The sequence below is a fragment of the Impatiens glandulifera genome, chromosome 4 (assembly GCF_907164915.1).
Source record: "Impatiens glandulifera chromosome 4, dImpGla2.1, whole genome shotgun sequence".
In the NCBI taxonomy this organism is placed as follows: Eukaryota; Viridiplantae; Streptophyta; class Magnoliopsida; order Ericales; family Balsaminaceae; genus Impatiens; species Impatiens glandulifera.
In genome coordinates, this window is record NC_061865.1 from 18,748,453 (window position 1) to 18,770,910 (window position 22,458).

A 22,458-nucleotide genomic window follows, 5' to 3' on the forward strand; every position below is an offset into this window, starting at 1 on the left:
TTAATATTAATTTAATTAAAAAAATACATTTTTTAAAAATAAAAATATAATTATATGTAATCTCTCTACTTCCTATTTTACCAGATATAAAACTAATTTTATTTAACTATAAAATGTTCGTTTTTTTTCCAAAATAGACATAATAAAGTCTAATATGTTGTCAAGTTAATCTCAAATAGGGGTGTTCAACCGGTTAGTTAACCAGTTAAATCGGTTTTGGTTAAGTCTAGTTTTACCTCTTATTTTACAAACCGGTTAACCGACCGATATTGATATTGATTTTACCGATTATGGTTCTACTGGTTCCAGTCGGTTAACCGGGTTTAATAGGGACCGATAATTCAATTTTTAAAATTAAGTATTAAATTTATTAAATATTTTTTTTTTCAAAATCCTTGTTTGTCCGGTCCTATTATACTGTTCTCCACCTTTTTGTCTATGTTATAATATATTATATTATAGGAACAATATAATATATTTTAAGAGTCTTCATTTTTAAACTAATTGTTATATAAATTAGAATTTTTTAAAAAATAAATTATATACAAATTATAATTAAAAATTAAAAAATAACTAATATATATACATATATTAATAAAGTATAAAAAAATGTTATCTTCTATTAATTAGGCTCAATATATTACTTAATTCATAAGTTTTCTCAAAGATACACTATTGTAAATATTAAAAATTAATTAATAATATTTTTCCAATCTTTCTCTTCAATAACTCAATCAAATAGTTCTTGTTTATAATATCAATTCTAAAATCAAACTTGGCATGAGAGCTTATAAAAAGAGAAAACTCCCAAAAACAATTTCAATAGAAGAATAATATCACTTTTTAGTTCTATCAATAATAACTGGAAACGTAAAGTTTGATAAACACAACTATATCTATTGGAAATCACAAATTACTTCAATCATAATATATTATGATTTTGTGGATATAATAGAAGAGAATCTTAAAACTTCTCACAATTTTCTTCGAGAAACATATGATCAAAAGAATATTCAAATCAATAATCCAAAATTTAAACAATGACGTATCCAAGATCAAAGGGTACTTGCATGTCTTTTTTCAATATTGATCGACGAAATTCGTCAACAAGTCTTAAAATCATCTTCGGCGCAAGAACTTTGGGAAACCCTAGAGAAAATCCATGCTTCTCAATCAAAGAGTGAACTATTTCAGTTACGGAGTCAACTCCTAAACGACATAAGGGTAGTGACTCTCTTCTTAACTTCATTCAATATATCATAAATATATTAGATGCACTTATCGCTGTCGGACAATATGTTTCTGATCAAGATCTGCATCTAACTCTACTCAACGGTCTCAAAGACAAATTTGAGGAGATGATATGTGCTCTAACTTTTGGACAAGATCTATCGTTTAATGAGATGACAAACATCCTTCTAAATCATGAACAACGATTCATATTCAAGAAAATAAAATTCCATTATGAAAATATTTCGCCCTTAGACGTTTTGACGAATGTTGCTTATATTTATAGGTATGGAGACAAAGAACCAAAGACAGAACCGAGACAATAATCGTTCTCAATGTAATTTTTGTCATAAAATTGGTCATCGCTCCAAAAGTTGTTTTATAATTCACCTTGTCAAATATGTATTGTACAAGGACATAGTGTGATAGGATCGACGACACCAATAGAGACGGGGTCTGGCTATTGATGACGGCTTCGGATAAACGATTTGATAGAAATCATGTTAGAGATTAATATCACTTTCTATTCTTCACAAACTCTTGCAAACTCCTGAACGATTCAAGTGCGGAAACGTTTGCTTAGGTTTGAAGCTAAGAACCAAAGAAGGAGAAGATGACAGAATGTAAATAACGCAACAGTTTGTTTATGGATGTTCGGAACAAACTCTCAAACGTCACTCCTTCTTCCAACCACCGGAAGGATTCACTATACTTTTCAATCAAATACAGTTTGCTGACTAGTTAACACTCTGTTGAACAGAACAACCTCTGTTCAACTTACAACACACTATTAATGACTATCAAATAGTCCAATAACTTATCTCTCAACTTCACATAGTGATTTACAAAATACACTTGAGAATAAAATATTTAGAGAGAGAGTAAGTTGATTCAAGAAATCAAGCTTCTGGAAATCTGTTGATTCAATGAGAGAGAAAGCTTCAGCTTCTGTCTTATATTTTCTGCTTCTTTTCATCTTCATCCTTAAGCAGCAATATATTCTTGAAAAGCTTCAACGGTCGAATCCTCCTTTTAAATACGTGGCAAACATCCATTGGAAGGCCGCCCATAGTACACAAGTACAACAGGCATTGTGCATATGGAACGTGGCCGTACCAATCTGGTAGTGGCCAAATATTCTTCTAAAATTGTCCTGCACAGAACAAGTAGTGGGAAGAATATTTACTTACGTGGCATTCATCAATTGGTTACAGCTGGCTGTCGTACTGATCTTCACAGGAGAGTGGAGCAGGAGTAGCGTACATGTAGAGCACGTGGGTAGGCGGGTGCTAGCTTCAAGCATACTTCCAGCTCTCGTCCGTCGACGCCACAATAGCAGTCATGTCTCCTTGGACCGCGCCCACAAGAATACATGGCTTAGTCTCCACCAACTTTGACGAATATTGAAGTAACCATGTATACCCTTGGTATTACATCTCCTGATTCGACATGGTACATGAACACGGGTGCGACGTCCCACATGACATCTCAACAAGATACTCTCTCATCTTATTTCAATTTAAGCATTAAACATGATATTCTTGTAGGTAATGGTAATACGATTTTGGTTTAGGGTATTGGGCATAGCACCATTTCTTCTTCAAATCCTAATTTTACCTTGAATAATGTTCTCCATGCTCATACTCTTATTAAAAATCTTGTTTTTGTTCGTAAATTCACTACGGATAATTCTGTGTCTGTTGAGTTTGATCCTTTTGAGTTTCTATTAAGGATTTTCAGACACATCTAATGAGATATGATAGTTGGGGATCTATATCCGGTCACAACTAGGAGTCATGTGTCGTCTTTTGTTTTTGTTGCTTTGTCGCCATCCTTGTGGCATAATCGCTTGGGTCATCCTAACAACTCTAGTTTTGAATCTCTAAGATTAAATAAATTAATTCAATGTAATAAACAACATGTTTCTTAAATTTGTCTTTCGCATTCATTGAGAAAATATGTGTGTTTTCCATTTAAGACTTTTACTTCGATTTCTTTGTTACCATTTGACATTATTCATAGTGTTGTATGAACGGCTCATTTGTTAAGTTCTATAGGTCATAGATATTATGTTTTGTTTATCGACGACTTTTCGTCTTTTTGTGAACTTTTTTTATATCATAAATCCCAAGTGTTTAGTGCTTTCTTGCAATTTCGGACAATCGTCAAAACCCAATTTGAGAGGGATATATAATCTTTTCAATTAAATAATGGGAGGGAATTTGATAATAATTCATTTAGGGAATTTGCGTCCATGCATGGGATGACCTTTCGCTTTTCATGCCTTCACACTTCGTCTCAGAACAACAAGGCCGAAAGACAGTTTCGTATTATTAATAATATGATTCGTATATTACCCACTAATGCCAAGATACCCACCTCATTTTGGTATCATGCTCTCTAAATGGCAACATACCTTCTAAATATTCTTCTGTATAAACACATGACATACATTACTTCATTATAGTGTTTATATCGCAAAGATATAACGTATGACCATTTACGAGTGTTTGGTTATTTGTGTTGCCCTTTATTACTATCCATGACGATTCATAAAATTTCTACGTTCTACCCCATGTGTCTTTCTTTGATACCCATCAAATCACCGAGGCTATAAGTGTTTTGACATATTAAATAATAAAATCATTATTTGTCATCACGTCATCTTTGATGAGTCTCATTTTCCTTTTGTTGAAATTCAGTCCCCTCCACTCTCGTATAATTTTCTCGATGATCCTCCATCATCATATGTGATTTATCATCAGTCTATACTTTCATCCATCCTACCTCTTCTCTTCAACTGGTCACTCGAAGTTAGCGGGGGTGTTTCGGCCCAAACATATTTTTATCCTTCTTTCTTTAGGTCTAAATCTCATTTACCTCGTAACCTTGTAGCTTCCCTACAAGATCCGAACTAGAAGTTAGCCATGTAGGAAGAGTTTAATGCTTTAATTGCTAATATTATTCATGTTTTATGGGTCTTTACTCATAAAGACCGTGTTGATGGTTCTTTTGAGAGGCATAAAGCCCGTCTTGCAGGTGATAGAAAAACTCAAAAGGTTAGCATTGATTGTGGGAGATTTTTAGTCCTGTTGTCAAACAGACCATTATTCGGTCCTCAGTCTTGCCCTATCGAAAAAATGGTCAATTCACCAACTTGATGTAAAGAATGCCTTTCTCCATGGCACTCTTGATGATGATGTATACATGCATCAACCTCTTGGGTTCAACGATTCCTCATTTCCTCATCATGTACCATTTGAAAAAATCATTATATGGGTTGAAGCAAAGTCCTCGAGTTTGGAACAAATGCTTTACGGATTTTGTGTCCACACTTAGTTATTTTCGGATTGTTTCAGATCACTCATTGTTTGTGTTTCGTTAGAGTGAGGACATGGAATACTTGTTATTGTATGTTGATGATATAATATTGAAGACATCATCTAACTCCCTTTGTCGATTCTTCATCTCTAACTTGAGTACAAAATTTGATATGAAAGATTTGGGTAATTTGCTTTATTTTTGGGGCATTTCGGTGAGAACTCATGCGAATGGTATGTTCTTCTCTCAAAGAAAGTATGCATCTAAGATTATAGACCATACATGTATGCCATCTTGTAAGCATTCGATTACGCCAATTGACACCACACTAAAATTTGGGGCTTTAGTCTATTCTTTTGTGTCAAATTCTTCTTTATACCGCAACCTAACTGATGCTCTACAATATTTGACGTTTTCTCGTCCTGATATCACGTATGAGGTTTAGTAGGTTTGTCTCTTCATGCATGATTCCCGTGAGGTACACATGGTGTCTCTAAAGAGAATTATCCGATATATTCAAGGAACTCTTGATTTTGGCCTTCATTTTTCTCTATCCTCTGTTACATCCCTCTTGGCTTACATTGATGCTGACTAGGGTGGGTGTCCGGACACACGTCGTTCGACGTCTAGCTATTATGACTTCTTGGGAGATAATCTAATCTATTGGTCGGCTAAAAACCAAACCACTATCTCATTCTAGGGTCGAGGCTGAGCCATGCGGTTGAGAATGTATTTTCGAAAACTTGTTGGCTATGGAATTTACTCCTAGAACTTCATTGCATAGTTCCCACAACTACTCTTGTTTACTATGATAATATGAGTACGATTACCTCTCTAGTAATCCCATTCAAAACAAATGGACCAAGCACATTGAGATAGATATTCACTTTGTTCGTGAGAAGGTCTCACGTGGTCAAGTTCGTGTTCTTCATGTCCCATCTCGCTTTCAACTTGTGGATATCTTCACGAAGGGGCTTCTAAGAGTTCTTTTTGAAGAATTTTGATCCAATCTCAGCATACATTGCCCACCTACTTCGATTGAGGGGATGTAATAAATGTAATCAATTAATAATTATCTTGGGTTTTTCTATATATGGTTGGCCGAAATAATATATTGGATATCTCTAGATTAGTGGCTAGAGTAGTGGATCTCAATGTTATAATCTTGTATATATAGTTTATATTTTGGAATGGATAAAACAACATATTGTATTCCTTTAGTTTCTTTATCATTGTATACTATGCAAGACCACTTAATTTAGATGTAATTTTTTTCATTATATGCCAAAGACATAAATGATGACGAGAATTTGAAAACGCCTCTACAATTACAATTGCCATTGAACGACATTGGTTTATGACTATTACTTTTGGAGCACGTCCAAACATACATATCAACAAAGTTTTGAACTGAATGATTTTGTATCTTCAATAGATAGTAGTCCACATCCAAGTAAAATAGATTGGCAATGATGATTCACTCCAACAAATTAAGCGAAAGACATGTCATAATTATTAGTCAAATATGTTGTATCAAAAGTAATGGCATCGGAAAAATAATCCTATGCAGCTCTTGATTTGCCTAAAAAGTATTTATAATCTGAGATTCATCATCTAAATCAAGCGTGTAGAAAAAATTTGAGTTCATACATTGCATGTGACAAAAATAAGCACTTAAGGCTTTAGTATCTCCATTCCCTAATCTCAACCTTCTTTCTAACTAGGGACGGATCTATTTAGGGGCTCAGTTCAACCCGAAAATTTATATATATATATATATATATATATATATATATATATATATATATATATATATATTTTTACAATTCAAATTTGACAATACCCGCTAATTTCTTTAAAAAATTCAATATAATTTACTGTTTGTTTATCTAATTATTAAAAAAATGATAAAATTTACCTTTATCCATTCGTTTTATTCAAAATTTGCTTATTATCTTTTTGAGCCCACCCTAACCCTAAATCCTGGGTCCGTCCTTGCTTCTTACATATAAAATATAATTTCTACAACTTTTTTCCATCAAATGACAAATTATCATAGCCTCCAGCCTCAACTACAAATGATTAAAAACATTTACTTGGAAATACTGAAACCATTAATCTTCGAATAAATTTTATAAAAATCACGTACTACATCTTCGGATGAAAATGTCATTCCAATTTCAGGAGGATTTACCTCTTTTAAACTTGTCGACGTTTTTAAACTTGACAATGAGTCTTGATGTGCATCGTTGTTATTCTGAATCACCTCATTTGTATCATTTGTTTTCCCATAATAACTTCTTTATTTAAATTTATTAAAAAAATACATGCAATTATTAAAAAATACATACAATTATTAAAAAATTAACCATATTATTGATCAAAATAAGAAAAAGATTACCTCATTAATATGTTGATAATATGTATTTGTTAATAGGTTAGAAGATTATGAGAAATAGAAAATAAAAAAAATTATTAATAAGTCAAAATAAAAAAAAATAAAGAGAAAAAAGAAGGAAAAAATGAATGAGAAATATTTGATAAATAAAATAATTAAAAACTAATAAAAATAGATAAATTCATAATTCAAATAGAGGAGTGATATTAATTGGTTGGAGAGAAAAAAAGAAATTAATTATTAAAAGAGAGCAAGGCTGTTAAAATCTCGAGTTGAGTCTTAAAATCTTACGATTTTATGATTTCACATTAGGTTAACGAGTCTGATTTTAAGTAAACTCTTGAATATGTAAACTCTTACGATTTTAAATTTATGATAATAAGATTTTACAAGTTTACAAGTTTATAAATAATTTCGATTTTACGATTTTACTTAAAAAAACAAATTTATATTTAAAAATTAAAAATTAAAGTTATTATTTATTTAAATTAATTAATTAATATAATTAATTTTATAAATATAAATTTTTATAATGTTATTTTTTATTATTTTTTAATTAATTTTATATTAAAATATATAATTTTTTAGAATTAATTAAATATAAAATACTTAATTATATATATAAATAATAAAAATATATAACTATTATTTTTTCAAATTAAACTCTTACGATTTCATGTAAACTCTAAATTTTACAATTTTAAAACTGACTAACGATTCTAGTAAACTCTCTATTTGAATCGAATCACATTCTCCCGCCTCCATTTAATATAACACCAATACAAGAACTCAAAATGGTCCATACTTGTTTTTAATGAAACCCAAAATGATTCCAAATCTGTTTATATTTTGACACTATGAAATTCTAATAAGTGACCTCTGATCATGGAAGTAGATGTGAGGATATAATAGCTTCCAACAATTCAAAATAAAATAACATTAAAATTCAAGAATAATATAACACAATCTAAGTTTATTTAAATATATAATAATAGAGAACACCTCCAGAATACATATATCATCATTATTCTCAGATTGCTTGTAAATACCATACCAAATGACAAAGTAGAGAGAGAAAGAAAAAGCCACGCATTATCCAAAATCTCAATAGATAGCAAACCAAACAAGAATTAAAGAACAACACAACTATAATTACTAAGTTCCATCGATGAGAATCCAACTAGCATTATAGATTTCCATCCACATTGATGATCACTGCAAGAACAAAAGGTCAAGTCAATAATTGTCACACATTGAAAATCTAAAAATATGATTACCAAATATTTGAACACTTTTTAGTAAAATAAGTTGGAAAAGCCCACAATTAGTGCACCACTCTTTAACATGGACCAAAAGTGCTTTTAAGTAGAAATCCCTGGCTGGTTATTTGTAAAATATAAGCACTTTTGTTAAAAATCCAAAAAATGCATTTGGCTAAGAGGTGTGATAGAAAAATTTGTGTAGCACATTCTAAAGTTTTAACATATTTACACTGAAAAAGTTCAATAATCACACTTTTGATACGCGAACAAAATCACTAACTAAATTGAGTACCTGTTGTGGTTGTTGGTAGTTTCCATAACCAGGATAACCACCACCGTAGTACATATTAGGATCTTGTTGAGGCTGTTGACCATACGATCCATATCCTTCATATCCACCACCACCACCTTGACCATATCCATAATACGCACCACCACCTCCACCACCACCGCCGCCACTCCACTGACTTTGATCTGATGACGGTGCCTGCTGCATAAGCATAAAATAGAAGTCAAATACAGTGAGAGGATAAAAAATAACAACAAAATACAAATATAAAAACCATCAAATACCTGCTTATTTGAAGGACTACGTCCCCATGAAAGTCTCACATTTTGACTTCCTATCTGAGTACCATTCAACAATGACAAGGCTTGTTCTGCACAAGCTCTGAACCAGAGAGAAAGAAATCCCATGTCAAGCTCTGAATATAAAAATGATATGTTTTTTTTAAGAGAAGTGTTATTGGACCTTTCAGCAAATTGCACAAAGCCACAACGTTTGCCTGCTGGAATTTTAACATGAACCAACTCCCCAAATTGTCCAAACACTTGTCTAAGATGGTCATCTGATACATTTTCATCTAGTCCACCAACAAATATCTGCAGTCAAAATATTCAGACTCAACATAACATAACAAAGAAGTAGATAGAATGATAAGACTACACGCACGGTTGTATTGTTCAGATCAGTCTCCCCATCGCTTCCTTGAGAGGTCTGGTAAGAAGCTGCAAATGATGAATAGAAAAGTGATAATTACAGTGAAACAAACAAAAGCATGATGTTGTCAACTCTGTCTTTCCAATATGCATTATATTATAGCACAATATCTAAGGATACATAATTTATATTTATCAAGTGCACGCCCTTGAAACAGATTTTTTTTTTTAATTGGTCATTCAAGCAGATTCCATATTTATGTGACTTGGACAATGTAATGGAGAATCACCAAACAACTATACATTTCAAATAACCAACTATCCAATCAAAAATCTAACCATAAATTACATCATTCAAACCATCAAACCCTCTATTGATTATATAATTATACCCAAATAACTTATTTTTTATAACCTACACCAAACAAGGTTATTTGAAAATAACTCTAGATCAAACAAAGCCCAAGAAAGACTTTTCTAATCATCAATCACATCATTCAAACCCTCTATTCATTATAGTTATGTTTATACCCAAATAACCTATTTTTTATATAACCTGCACCAAACAAGGTTATATGAAAATAACTTTAGATCAAACAAGGCCCAAGAAAGACGTTTCTAATAGTCACATCAACAAAATTGGCCAGCATGGAGGTTCTCACCGTATTTACCTTGCTCACAATTACTGTCAACAATGGAAGAAACTGCAAGTCTGTCTTCAATAAACTTTCAGCTAATAAAACAACTTGCGTGATTCCAAGAGGCAAGCATCACTTCTTTAAAGAACATAGGTTTTTTTTCTTATGGAACTTTACATAATGAAGGCAGCAAAGGATCAAGAGAAAAAAGATACAGTATGGAGAAAACTGAATAACTGGAGGAAAATGACATAGATGTGCAGATGGAATAGAAGTAATACACAAATAAATATGTAAGAAAGGAAAACACTATAAATTTGTTCACTCGCATAAATAGGACAAAAAATGCCCATTCCCGGAATGAGAACTTGGACATTTTAGATGAAAGAAAGGAACTACTGAAGAAAGTAAAGGAAGGACAGACAATAACAAGAGAATGTAGCACAATAAAAGCCACAGGAAATTGAGAGAGTAACTGTAAAAATATTCTGCTACAGTAATTGAATTGTTTGAACACTATGAAATTCAAAGATCCTGATACAAAAAATTCATCTCTGACGTTCTTTCAAAAATACATACAGACTACATGAAATATGATCATGCACATCTGGAATGGTTAATTATAACTAAACAGTCTTCTTTTCGAAGACCGAGGACAAATATACATAAAGCCTATAACTGGCCTTTAATAAAGAAAACATCTTTATATTGCATGCTAAAATGCAGGATATACATGTTAGTTACCAAAGGCATTCGGGTGCAATAGAACTTCAAAAACAATATTACTGCTTACACAGTTCAAAAGTTCTCAACTTCAAAATTCAAAGAAACCTACATCAATGAACCCACTGTTATTTGGGCATATGCTTCAGTAACCAAGTCTTAAATTACAAACATAATTACAGATACTCTTAAACAGAATTGAGCTGAATAACTGAAGCATACTAGAAATGGACTTAAAAGTATGATAAATTAAGGAAACCTAAAATATGTAAAGGGAACGACTACTACAAGAAGGTTAAAGAACGGAAGCTTGAGGAATTGCAAAACAATCAAAATCCCAAAAGAAAGGAGAAATTCAAGTTTTGGAAAGATAGAGAAAGTAACTTGATTGGAAAGGAAAAGGAAGTGGACAACAAGAGAAGTAGCATGGAATTTGCCACCTGAAAGTAAAGGAAGAAAACTTCTGACAAAAGCATAAATTAACTGACCTAAGACGAGGCCAACGACTAAAGTGGAATCATTTCAGCTGAAATCAGTTCCAGGCCCCCCATTACGTGAGAGCCTCTGTTTCCTGCTTTGATACAATGAGTTTTATAAGTTTTAATTTCTGACATGATTAAAATGTGCCCAACTTACAAAGGTAAAAACTGGGAGGAATGAAATTTCCCCTCTATCTTCATAAGATAATTGTTGAAACCAATAAGACAAATAGACCAACAAGTATTCAACATCTTGTTTCACGGATAAAATATATACAGGCTCTGACAGTCACATATAATGATAAAATTAACCATCAGCATACACCATCGAAGTTGTTTCAATTTAGAAATGACATGAAAGCTTCATAGAAATTATGGCCAAAAGAAAGACATACCTCTCTGGTATTGCTGGCCACCTGCTGGTTTCTTAGTGGCAGCAGCACCAACTCGCATGGGTCTGGTAGAACACAGAACTCCATTCATCTCAGTCATGGCTCGCCTTTGTTCGTTCTCATCTGCAAACTTGACAAATCCATAGCCCTTTGAACGTCCAGTCATTCTATCTGTGACAACTTTTGCGCCTCTAACTGATGAATAGTTAGTCTTGAATGTTTCTTGTAACAGAAAATCATTAACATCTGCAGCTAAATCCCCGACGAATAATGTGAAATCAGGAGTGTCATCACGCCTTTCACCTGCACCAAGGGAGGCCCAATTCAGTCTGAACAATTGCTCAGAATTTGGCATTTGAGTTCCATTGTATGTCTGCAATATTTTCTCAGCTGCAGCACGATTGGCAAATTCAATGAAACCATATCCTTCAGGCTGAGTAGTTTGCCTGTTGCGAATCACCTTCACATTGGTTATCTGAAAACAAAATGAATCAAATTAATAAAAATGAAGAAAGGTGGAATATAAGCATCAAGAACAAGTCTATTGATGGGATCAAGAGCAAACTGGATAGCATGTAGATGAAGAACACTTGCAAATAATTTAATTGAAAAACATAGGAAATTTTAATCCTATTGGGAAAACTTAATATAAACCTGTGAAAGTTCAGTAGACATCAACTTAAGTACATTTTAAGTCAAATTGATCACATTGTTTGTAATTTAAACTGAATTAAGGAGCAATCAATGAACAGAAGAAGATTGCAAAGAGAGTATCAGCAATTATAGAAGCATAATCGCCCATGTCATCATGCGCCCATGTCATCATGGGCATCATTAATTTGACAGTTTCAAAGGCTTACTTAGAAAACTAGGTAACCGTTTGTTAATAGTGAAGATTCCTAGTGTGCTTAAGCTCCCGAAAGAAGAAGCAACATCCAGAAATATGGTATAAAATTTCAGGACATCATATAGAGCTAGACGATACCATATTTTATGCATCTGCCCATGTAATACTTGGACTGAACTACCAAGTTATTAGGCGGAAACATATAAAGATACAATCTTTGGTATGCATAGTCACAAACAAATAGCTTCTCCAGAATAATCAGAAAGACCCAGAAATTATCAATCATCTAAACAATTTATTCTTTTTTGTCAATCTAATCTACATAGTTAAACGTTAGTAAAGAAAAATTATAACCAGGTCTATATTGAACATCTATGAAACAATAAAAATAGGGAAAATACCTCTCCAGTGTGCATGAAACATCCCCAAATGTAGCTCTCATCCATCCAATACTGCAAATCCCCAATCCATAGAGACTTGACTTCGTCAGTAGCGGACTGTTGGGAAACAGCAGCCCCATATTGCTGTTGTTGCGCCATCTGAGACTGCATCTGCTGAACCTGTTGGGGAGGAGGAATCGAACCCTGCTGCGGTTGCTGACCCCACATGGGTGGATGCTGAGGTTGAAACGACTGATGCGGCGGCGGTTGCTGGTGTGCAGCCTGCATCGTCATCCATTGTTGGGGAGGCTGTGACTGTTGATATTGATGCTGATACTGTTGTTGTGGATCCATCGGAATCTGACCCATAGGAGGGGGATTAGCACTGTTGGTTGGTTGCATCATTATCAGATGTAAAAGAACAATTAAGAGATAAAAAGGTTACTGAGTAGGAGAAAACCTAGATTCAGAACCAGAGAAGAGGTGTTGATTCCGTTTGAAAAGGGATAGTCGAAGCAAAACCCTAAAACGAGAAGAAAGAGATCAAAGGAAACACGGACCCTGATCTCGAAATTGAGAAGGGAATTGAATATCAAGGGAATGAGAGAGTTTATAGCGCATGGAAGAAAGGGCAAAGATCCGTTAAAAGTGAAAGTTGGGCTTCATTAGTATATTGGAATGGGCTATTATGAGGATATAAGTGGGCTCGATGCTTTGAATATAGAAGATAAATTATAAATCAAAATGCTTTTTTATTAACTGAAATTTCAAATTGGGCTACTTATTGAAAGTCAATTAAGATTTTTTAACTTCTTCCATCCAACCTCATAATTAAGGTTTTTAATGGAGGAAATGACCACAATAATGGTCTTAATTGCACAAATGACCCGTGCCTAATAAAATTGTACAAATGACCAGTTCCTATTTTTAGAACAAAAATATACACGTTGTCAGTGATGGACCCAGGAATTTTTGTTAGTGTGGTCATGAAAATAAAATAAATTTAATTTTTTTTGTTGGGGGTTAAATAAAAAAATAAGAAAAATTATAGAGGTAAGTAAGGATGAACATGAATTTAATTTTTTTTATATTTATAAAAGAAAAATAATGAATAAAAAAAATTAAGGACCCGTGTCTCTTTTCTACTATAAAAAAAAATATTTATTTTGTTTTATTATACCCTATTCAACCCTAACCTAAATCCACTCTAAAAAAGAGTCATTCATATAAAAAGAATATTAAAATTTATATGTTATGAAACCCGAAATAAATTTAATAAAGTAAAATTTTAATTAAGTTTCTATATAATTAAATATAATAAAAATATTTTAAACTGTCTACCCTCTCACTATGTACCAACCTTTTAAATATAATTATAACAAGATATTTGTTATTAAATATAAATGAATAAAATAATAATTGATTATCACAAAAATAATTTTTTATTTATTGAAAGAACACTGTTACATATAAACGTTGAGTTCACAGTACAAACTTATTAAAAAATAAAATTAATATTTGGGATTAACTCAAAAATATTAAAAAGATAAATAATATGTAACTAAAAAAATCTTAAGATATAATTTAAGAAAAAAAAAATCAAAATAATTATAAATAATAATATTAGTATAATGCTATAGGCTCTAATTGATTATTGTTATTGTCTGTAATTCAATTATTGTTTCATTGTCAAATCTAGAAATTGTCTAGATCTGATCTTAAACTTTTGTATTTTTTTCCCTCTTTTGGGTTTTTTTTAATGAAATGACCCTAAGCTGTTTTCCAAAAAAAAAATTAGTATAATTTTTGAAAGATTGAAAAATAATACTTTAATATTAATTATTTAAATAAAATAATTATTCATTATAAAATATGATTCGAATGTAAAAAAAAATCCAATAATTATAAAAATACTAAAACTCATCTAAACAAATTTTAAAACATAATTAAAAACCAAACAATCATTCAAATGTATAAAATAATTAAAATCCACAATCATTCAAAAAAAAAATTTATATATATATATATATAACTTTTTTTCCGTCTCTCCAACCATGATGAAAAACTTCTATATGCTCAACAGTCTTCCGCCTTCCTTTAAATTGTATGTATATAAATTTTTTTACAAATGAGCTAGGGGTGGGCTTTAAGCCCACCTCAGCCCTTAACTCTATTCGTCCCTGCTCGTCGCGTAACGCGACGTTGCGTCGCGTTACGCGACGGAACACTAATTCGTTGAGTGTGCCGTCGCGAGATGGGTTATTTTTGTCCGAAAAATAAGAAATGGTCATTTACACAATTTTTATTAGACGTTGGTCATCTGCGCAATTAAGGCAAATTATTAGGGTCTTTTCATCCAATTTTTCTCTAATTGTTTATAAAAATAAAATTGTCTTAATGGTTTCAAAAGTCGTTAACTTATTATATACGTGACATTTATAAATAAATAAAATAAAGATTAATGTCACTAATTTAACTACCGAATTCAACGAACGAGTTTTGATTACCTATTCTCTAAAATTCGGTAGTCAAAACTCTCAATTTCAATGAAATTCGGTAGTTAAATTAGTAAAATTGATTTTATTTATTTATAAATTTTACGTATATAATAAGTTAATAGAGTTTTGAAATCGTTAAAACAAAACGATATATTATAGTAACACATAGTTGAATTTCATACACTCCATCTGCATAGAAAATAAAATGTTCTTGATTTCATTCATGATAATGTTTGTTCTATGGAATAAAATCTTTTGGTAGAACATATTATTTTGTAACCTTTATTGGATCAATCTAGAAAGGTTATGTTTTATGCTGTGAAAACTAAAGGTCAGATGCTAAATGTCTTTAAATATTTAATGCTAAAGTTGAGAGAGAAGCATACAAGAAATTGAGATGCATGAAGTCAAATAATGACGGTGAATATAGAAGGTCATTTGAACAATATTGTAGAGATCACAATATCAAATTTGAGAAACACCTTCAAAGACACCTCAACATAATAGTGTGGCTAAAAGATCACATTATCACAATATCAGATTTGAGAAACACCTTCAAAGACACCTCAACTGAATGATTGAAGAGAGAGTGCGTTGTATGTTGTCTAATTTAAAGTTGTCCAAATCATTTTGGCGGGAGGCAACGAGAACCACAGTTGACTTGATAAAATTTTCTCCTACAACAATATTGAACAATGACATTCTAAATAAAATTTGTACAGAAAAATGTCTTTTACAAAGATTTGAAAGTCTTTGGTTGTAGGGCATTAGTTCATATCTCAAAGGATGAAAGATCAAAGCTTGACGATAAAGCAAAATGTGTATCTTCATGGCGTACAATTACGAAGAGTTTGAATACAGGTTATTGGATTTGACGATGAAGAGGATCGTAAGAAATAGAAATTTTGTGTGTTTGAAGACCATGCTACATGTAATAGTTATTCAGATCACGTCACTACATAAAAATTTCGAGAAGACAAGTTTAACCCCTTATTTCCAATAATTAACAATAAACTATCATGATACATGTTTTCCTCTCTATTCATTCTTCTTTTTTGTATCTTATACGGTTATCAAAACTACTAAATCAAATTTCAAACATTGTTTTTATGAATGCATCTCTAAAAATTAAAATAGAAACCAACTTAAGGGAAATATTCGTTAAAAATTTAACACCACACCACGTGTCATCCCAAAAATTAACTAAATGTTCATCATCCATCATAAAAATCGAATGCTCTCGATAAACCTTCCACATAATATATATCACTCCAAATGTTGCATTCCACGAGACTATAAGACTTCTTGGTGAACCAATCTGACTTATCTTGACTATACTCACATTTAATCAATTTAGATCAAATACTCTTTTGCTCTCACACAAATTTACTACACCATTTGAAAACTAAGGTTTTGTTGAAAAACACAAGATCACAGATGTCCAACCTCCCTTGTTATTTTACCAATGTAACTTTTCCAACTCACTAAGTGAGAACATGAGAAATCAGATGATCCCAATAAAAAAAATATACATAATTCTCTCAATCTTCACGACCATACACTTTGGGAGAACAAACATAGACAACATGTAGGACATGGAAGCAAGAGCGCTCTTGATACGAACCAAACAACCATCCTTAGAAATAATTTTAATTTTACAAATGGAAAACTTAATCTTCATCTTAATGATGATCGGATTCCAAGAAGCTTTGAATATAGTCTTATTACCTTAGGGGAGCTCGAGATACGTAGACATCAAAACCCTAATTTTAAATTCTAAAATATATGTCAATCTAATCTTTTTCCTAAATGAAACTTAATAAGAGAAAAAAAATATAAGACTTACCCAAGTTAACACGCAAACCTAAGCCTGTGTCAAATAACCAAATGATATTATGAAGTGTTTGATATTTCTCTTATAGTTTTTTTTTATGTTCTTATTTAAAGTTTACAAAGACAATATTACAGATAAAATTTTCAGAATATTAAGTATTTAGAGTAACCTTCGGGATCAGGTACCAAGGTTATTTAGAAACTATGGGTTATTTAGAGAGAGTCTGGGTAATTATATTAAAATTGGGTATGAGGTTAGGTACAATACTACCCGGTGAGTAGTTTACCTATTGTCATCCCTACTAGTGGTTTCCATAGTCGTTGTGTATATGTCTACATAAGAGATTCGAATTGGAAGCCTTGGCCACTACAATTTCATTTGGGACGTGAGATGTACTAGAGTTGGATGTTGCTATCATGGTGGCCTCACCGTCCAAAGTCTCTAGACCAATGGTCATCAATGTTAGATTTATTGAACTAATATATATAAATAATGTGTTTGAGATATTGTTTATTCAGAACCCAATTAATAAAGTGATCTCTAAAGTATTTTATTTATTTGGTTAAGTCATACGTGGTTATTAGTATGGCATAGTTTATTATGTATGGAAACCATATATTTATTTATTATTTATGATGAATTAAATAATAAATAAAAGACAATATAAATAGGGTTGTGGTCCCCCGATTCATAGGCGTCAGTTTCATTTCTCATAACCTCCATCGTTAGAGAGAAACAAGAATTTATGGTAACTCAAAAGTTTTAGGCAATGACATTAGGTACGTTTCTACTTAGTTTATCATCTCAACTTATTGACATAGAGAATCATGATCTTATTTTTTTGTCTAGATAAACAATAATATAATGTTTATGATTATAGATCATGACTAAAGAAAACTATCAAATAATCCAGACTAAAACAAGATAAAAAATATATCTAACAAGTGATATCAGAGTCAATCTCTATATTGATCGGTTGATATTAAGATTATGATATGAATAAATGTTGATCGGTTAATGTTAAGATTATGATATGAAGAAATATTGATCTGTTAATATTAAGATTATGATATAAAGAATTTGTTAACGTTAAGATTATGATTATATCATTGTTGATGTTAAGATTATGATAAGAGAAATTATGATTTTTTAAACTAAAAAAATGACTATTGAGTTCCTAACGTGCTTTCATTTTGTGACTACGTAAAATAAAATGAATAAATAAAGACCGAGTACTGTTATGTTATTATATATTTATCTTGTTTGAAAAGGCCAATCAAAATTTATTTATTATTTGTTTTATTATATAAGCTTTTATTTATTATATATATATATATATATATATATATATAATATAAACACTTCTATCTTTTACTGTTACTTTTTTTTTACTCATATATTTTATATTAATTATTAAGAATATAAAATATCATTAAAGAAACTTTTAATTATTTTGATGAACTAGAGTTAAACTATATTAAAATTATTAGAAACTAGAATAGAAAGAGGGGATAACTTAGAATATACTTATTTGAAGTATATTTTCATTCTTTTTAAATATCCCATTGATGTTGCTTAAGAAGGAAGATGATGCATCCGGACATTTCGAACCTGAATTTTTCTTGTAAAATTTTAAGGTAAATTGTCTGGTCGTACCGAATTTTGATCGGTTCAAAAGAATGTATTAAAGACAGAATTTGGAATCCTTCATTCTCTGACCACGTATTTGAATTTATTAGAAAGTAAGCCTATTTGGAAACTCCTAGAGTTGGAGTAAAATTGAATAAACAAATATTATTAAATTTGTTAATATATACATAATTAAAATGTCCATAACATTATTTAATCTAAATCAATATCACAATAAGATATTTAATATAAAAATAATTTTAAGTAAATTAAAAAAATAGTATTACTTATAATTATATAATTACTTATTTTAGAAGAATTTAAACCATACTCTTTAATATAAAATGTTAACACTTTAACCATTAAACAATTTAATAATTTTATAATTTTGTTTTTATATATATATTAATAGTTAAATTTTGAATAATTATGTAAATTTTTCATACACATAATTGTTTTTAAAATAAAAATAATTATATCTTTTATGTTAATATTAAATACAATTTTTTTTATTAATAATGATATAACATTATATATAATAAAAATTATTTATTATTCTAATTTTTATAAATATTTTATATAAATATATTAAAAAAAATAATTTTATTTTTATTTTTTTCCTCTTATATATATAATATATATCTTATTTTAATTAAAAATATTTTTCACCTCATTTATTTTTCAGTATATAATAATTATATCATGTTTATTTATTCATATCATTTTTTTCTAACTAAATGTCTTTCCAAAAAATATTAAATATTTTTTATTTTATTTTATATATATATTTTTATTTTATATTTATATATATACTATGTAAGTAAATATATATAAATAAATAAATAAATAAATAAATATTTATATATATATATATATATATTTATATATATATATATATATATATATTTATATATATATATATATTTATATATTTTTATATATATATTATATATATATATATATTTTAATATATATATTTTAATATATATATTTTTATATATATATATATTTATTTATATATATATATATTTATATATTTATATATATAAATAAATATATATATATATTTATTTTTATATATATATATATATTTATTTATATATATATATATTTATATATATATATATATATATATATATATATATATATATATATAAACTTAATTAAGAAAGAGAGAAAGAGGGAAGACAAGAGAATTAAATATTTTAAAAATATAAAATTATTTATATATTTTATATTTATATATATATTGTATTAGGTAAGAAAATATATATATATATGGTAAGAGAAAAAAAAATAAGAAAGAGGAGAGAGAATTCATTACATAGATTATTGTGGTGCATTGACTTTAAATATTATTATTATTATATATATATATAATTAATTTAAACATGTTACCAATATTATCAAAGTATCCTCATCTTGTGAATATTAATTTGTTAAGAATTTTAAATGATAATATATTCGTAATTCATGCAGATATTGTATCGGCCTAAAGGAAGATCAATATTGTTAGGCTAGATAAAATATATACATGTAATGATAAATATGTGATAATTACTCAATTTTTTTCTTTTATATGAACAATATTTCGGTCTAAAGATAGAATTATTGTTTGACATTATTTATTGTCAATATTTGATCATAACCCTAAATTATCACTTACAAGTTAAGATATATGTCAAAAGAATAAATTTTAAAGTTGTGTCAAATAATTTATTTTTTAATGGACAAATCTTAATATAAAATACTAATTATATTTGTATAAAATATGTGTTTATGATTTCAATTAATGATTCCGCTTCTTCAATATCAACAAATGTTAATTCGATTTATGTATTGAATGGAAACAACTTTAAGGACTGGAAATAAAATGTTTTGATTATTCTCGGTTATATGGATCTAGACTTTGCGCTTTGGATTGATCGACCCATTATTATGGCTAAGGGTACTCTTGATGAAAAACGGGACCTTAAAAAGTGGGAAAGATCAAATAGAATATATATATATATATATTTTCTTACCTAATAGAATATATATATAAATATAAAATATATAAATAATTTTATATTTTTAAAATATTTAATTCTTTTGTCTTCCCTCTTTCTCTCTTTCTTAATTAAGTGAGTAATGATAGGGGGAACGAAACATTTGAAGCGAAGGACGTGGAGTGCTGAATAGACAAGCTGACTCAGTATATATTTATTTTTCTCTTTATTTTCATTATTAATTTTCTCTCACTTCTCACTATTAATTTTTATTATTAAAAAATATTTAATAATTAATCTCTTTAATTTTTATTATCATAAACATATTTTTTAAAAATTCAATTAATTAATTATATCATCTATTAATTTAATAATATATATTAATAATAATAATAAATTATTTTTTATTGAATGAGTCTTAATTAATATAGATAAAAAAGGTAAGTAGTGAGAAGAGAGAGAAAATTATTAATGAAAATAAAGAGAAAAATAAATATATATTGAGTCAGCTTATCTAGTCAGCACTCCACGTCCTTCGCAAATGTTTCCCTCTCCCTATCATTACTCATTTATTATTTATCCTAAATATTAATGAGCCCTCACAGACCATGTTTTATTTGCTGAACCATCCTTCAAAAACAAATAAACTATATATTATAAATAAATAAAAAAGTAAATTTTATTGTTGTTTTTGAAAAAACAAATAAACTATATATTATAAATATATAAAAAAGTAAATTTTATTGTTGTTTTTGAAGGGTGGTTCAGCAAATGAAACATGATATAACAGATTTGACCCCCATATTTTATACTCAATTCATTAACAATATTTTTGATAAAAAATAATTGTCCAAAAACACATTAATAATTAATGTAATAAAATAAAATTTAGTTTTGATTTATTTATCAACTTCTAATTATTCTCATTAAATATATTACTACAATTATAAATAATAATTTTAATATATATATATATATATATATATTAATATATAATCATTTTCTAAATGTATTAACTCATTCTAATACATTTAAAAATAATTTTCATATTATTAAAAAAAATTATTATTAATTTAAATAATATATTATAAATAAAATTTTAGTTTAAATTTTTTATACAATTAAGCATTTAATATATTTTTATTTATTACTAAATAAATACAAAATATTTATTTATATAAAATTTTATTTATAATACATGTTATTTTAAATAATTACTAAAATAATAATAATTTAATTTTATATTATTAAATAATAACTTTATTTTAATATTTGACAATAATATTAATAACTTTAATATATATATATATATATATATATATATATATATATATATATATATATAATTATTGAAATATATAATAATTCTTTTAATATTATAAACTTATTCTAATAAATTTAATACATTATTTAAAAAAAATAATTTCATTATATAAAAAAACAATAATAATATTATAAATAAAATTTATTTTAAAAGTTTTAATAGTATTAATCATTTAAATATATATATATATATATATATATATTTATTATTGTAACCTTTGAGGAATCCCTAGTATGAAGTTTAGCACTTGTCTTGGACACTTGACAATCCAGGGAAAACTGAGGTGGCTCGAGGTTCAATAGTTTCAACCTTTTTATGTCCCTAGTATCTTTTTAAAATAAAACATTATTTTAAAGATTTTGACCGTACCTGACTACTTTTGAAATTAACTCTATAAAAATAATTAATTTTATTCAAATTTTAATAATTTGGAGATTTGTTATAATCAAATGATGACTTGACTTAAAATCCGGTTTAAATTAATTAAATATGAATAATTTAAGAAAAGATTTACTATTTGAAAACAGAGTCGCCAAATAATTTTAGTGAAATCAGTAAAATGTATGTATATAAATA

General features: G+C 28.7%; 1 protein-coding gene across 2 annotated transcripts; it reads right to left on the bottom strand.

Annotated features, from left to right (window-relative positions):
* Positions 1 to 7,907: 7,907 nt before the first annotated feature.
* LOC124933872 (polyadenylate-binding protein RBP45-like) lies at positions 7,908 to 13,190 on the bottom strand. 2 transcript variants are annotated; one of them, XM_047474313.1, is made up of 7 exons: positions 12,631 to 13,190; positions 11,386 to 11,857; positions 9,164 to 9,219; positions 8,963 to 9,093; positions 8,785 to 8,881; positions 8,504 to 8,698; positions 7,908 to 8,164 (listed from the first exon to the last, which is right to left on the bottom strand). In XM_047474313.1, exons 1-7 carry the CDS (start codon positions 13,012 to 13,014, stop codon positions 8,162 to 8,164), a joined length of 1,338 nt encoding a protein of 445 aa, XP_047330269.1. In that variant the 5' UTR covers positions 13,015 to 13,190; the 3' UTR covers positions 7,908 to 8,161. The 2 variants fall into 2 exon arrangements, with proteins under 2 accessions (XP_047330269.1, XP_047330268.1); XM_047474312.1 differs by having other exon boundaries at positions 8,504 to 8,701.
* Between the last annotated feature and the right edge of the window lie 9,268 nt (positions 13,191 to 22,458).

What these genes read in the sequence shown, in the direction of transcription:
- LOC124933872 (XM_047474312.1), bottom strand. Translation starts at nt 13,014, where the DNA reads ATGATGCAACCAACCAACAGTGCTAATCCCCCTCCTATGGGTCAGATT. An exon ending in TGGCCAGCAATACCAGAGAG is followed by an intron (nt 9,220 to 11,385) that starts GTATGTCTTTCT and finishes CATCATTTGCAG; the next exon opens with CTTCTTACCAGACCTCTCAA. An exon ending in TTTGTGCAATTTGCTGAAAG is followed by an intron (nt 8,882 to 8,962) that starts GTCCAATAACAC and finishes TCTCTGGTTCAG; the next exon opens with AGCTTGTGCAGAACAAGCCT.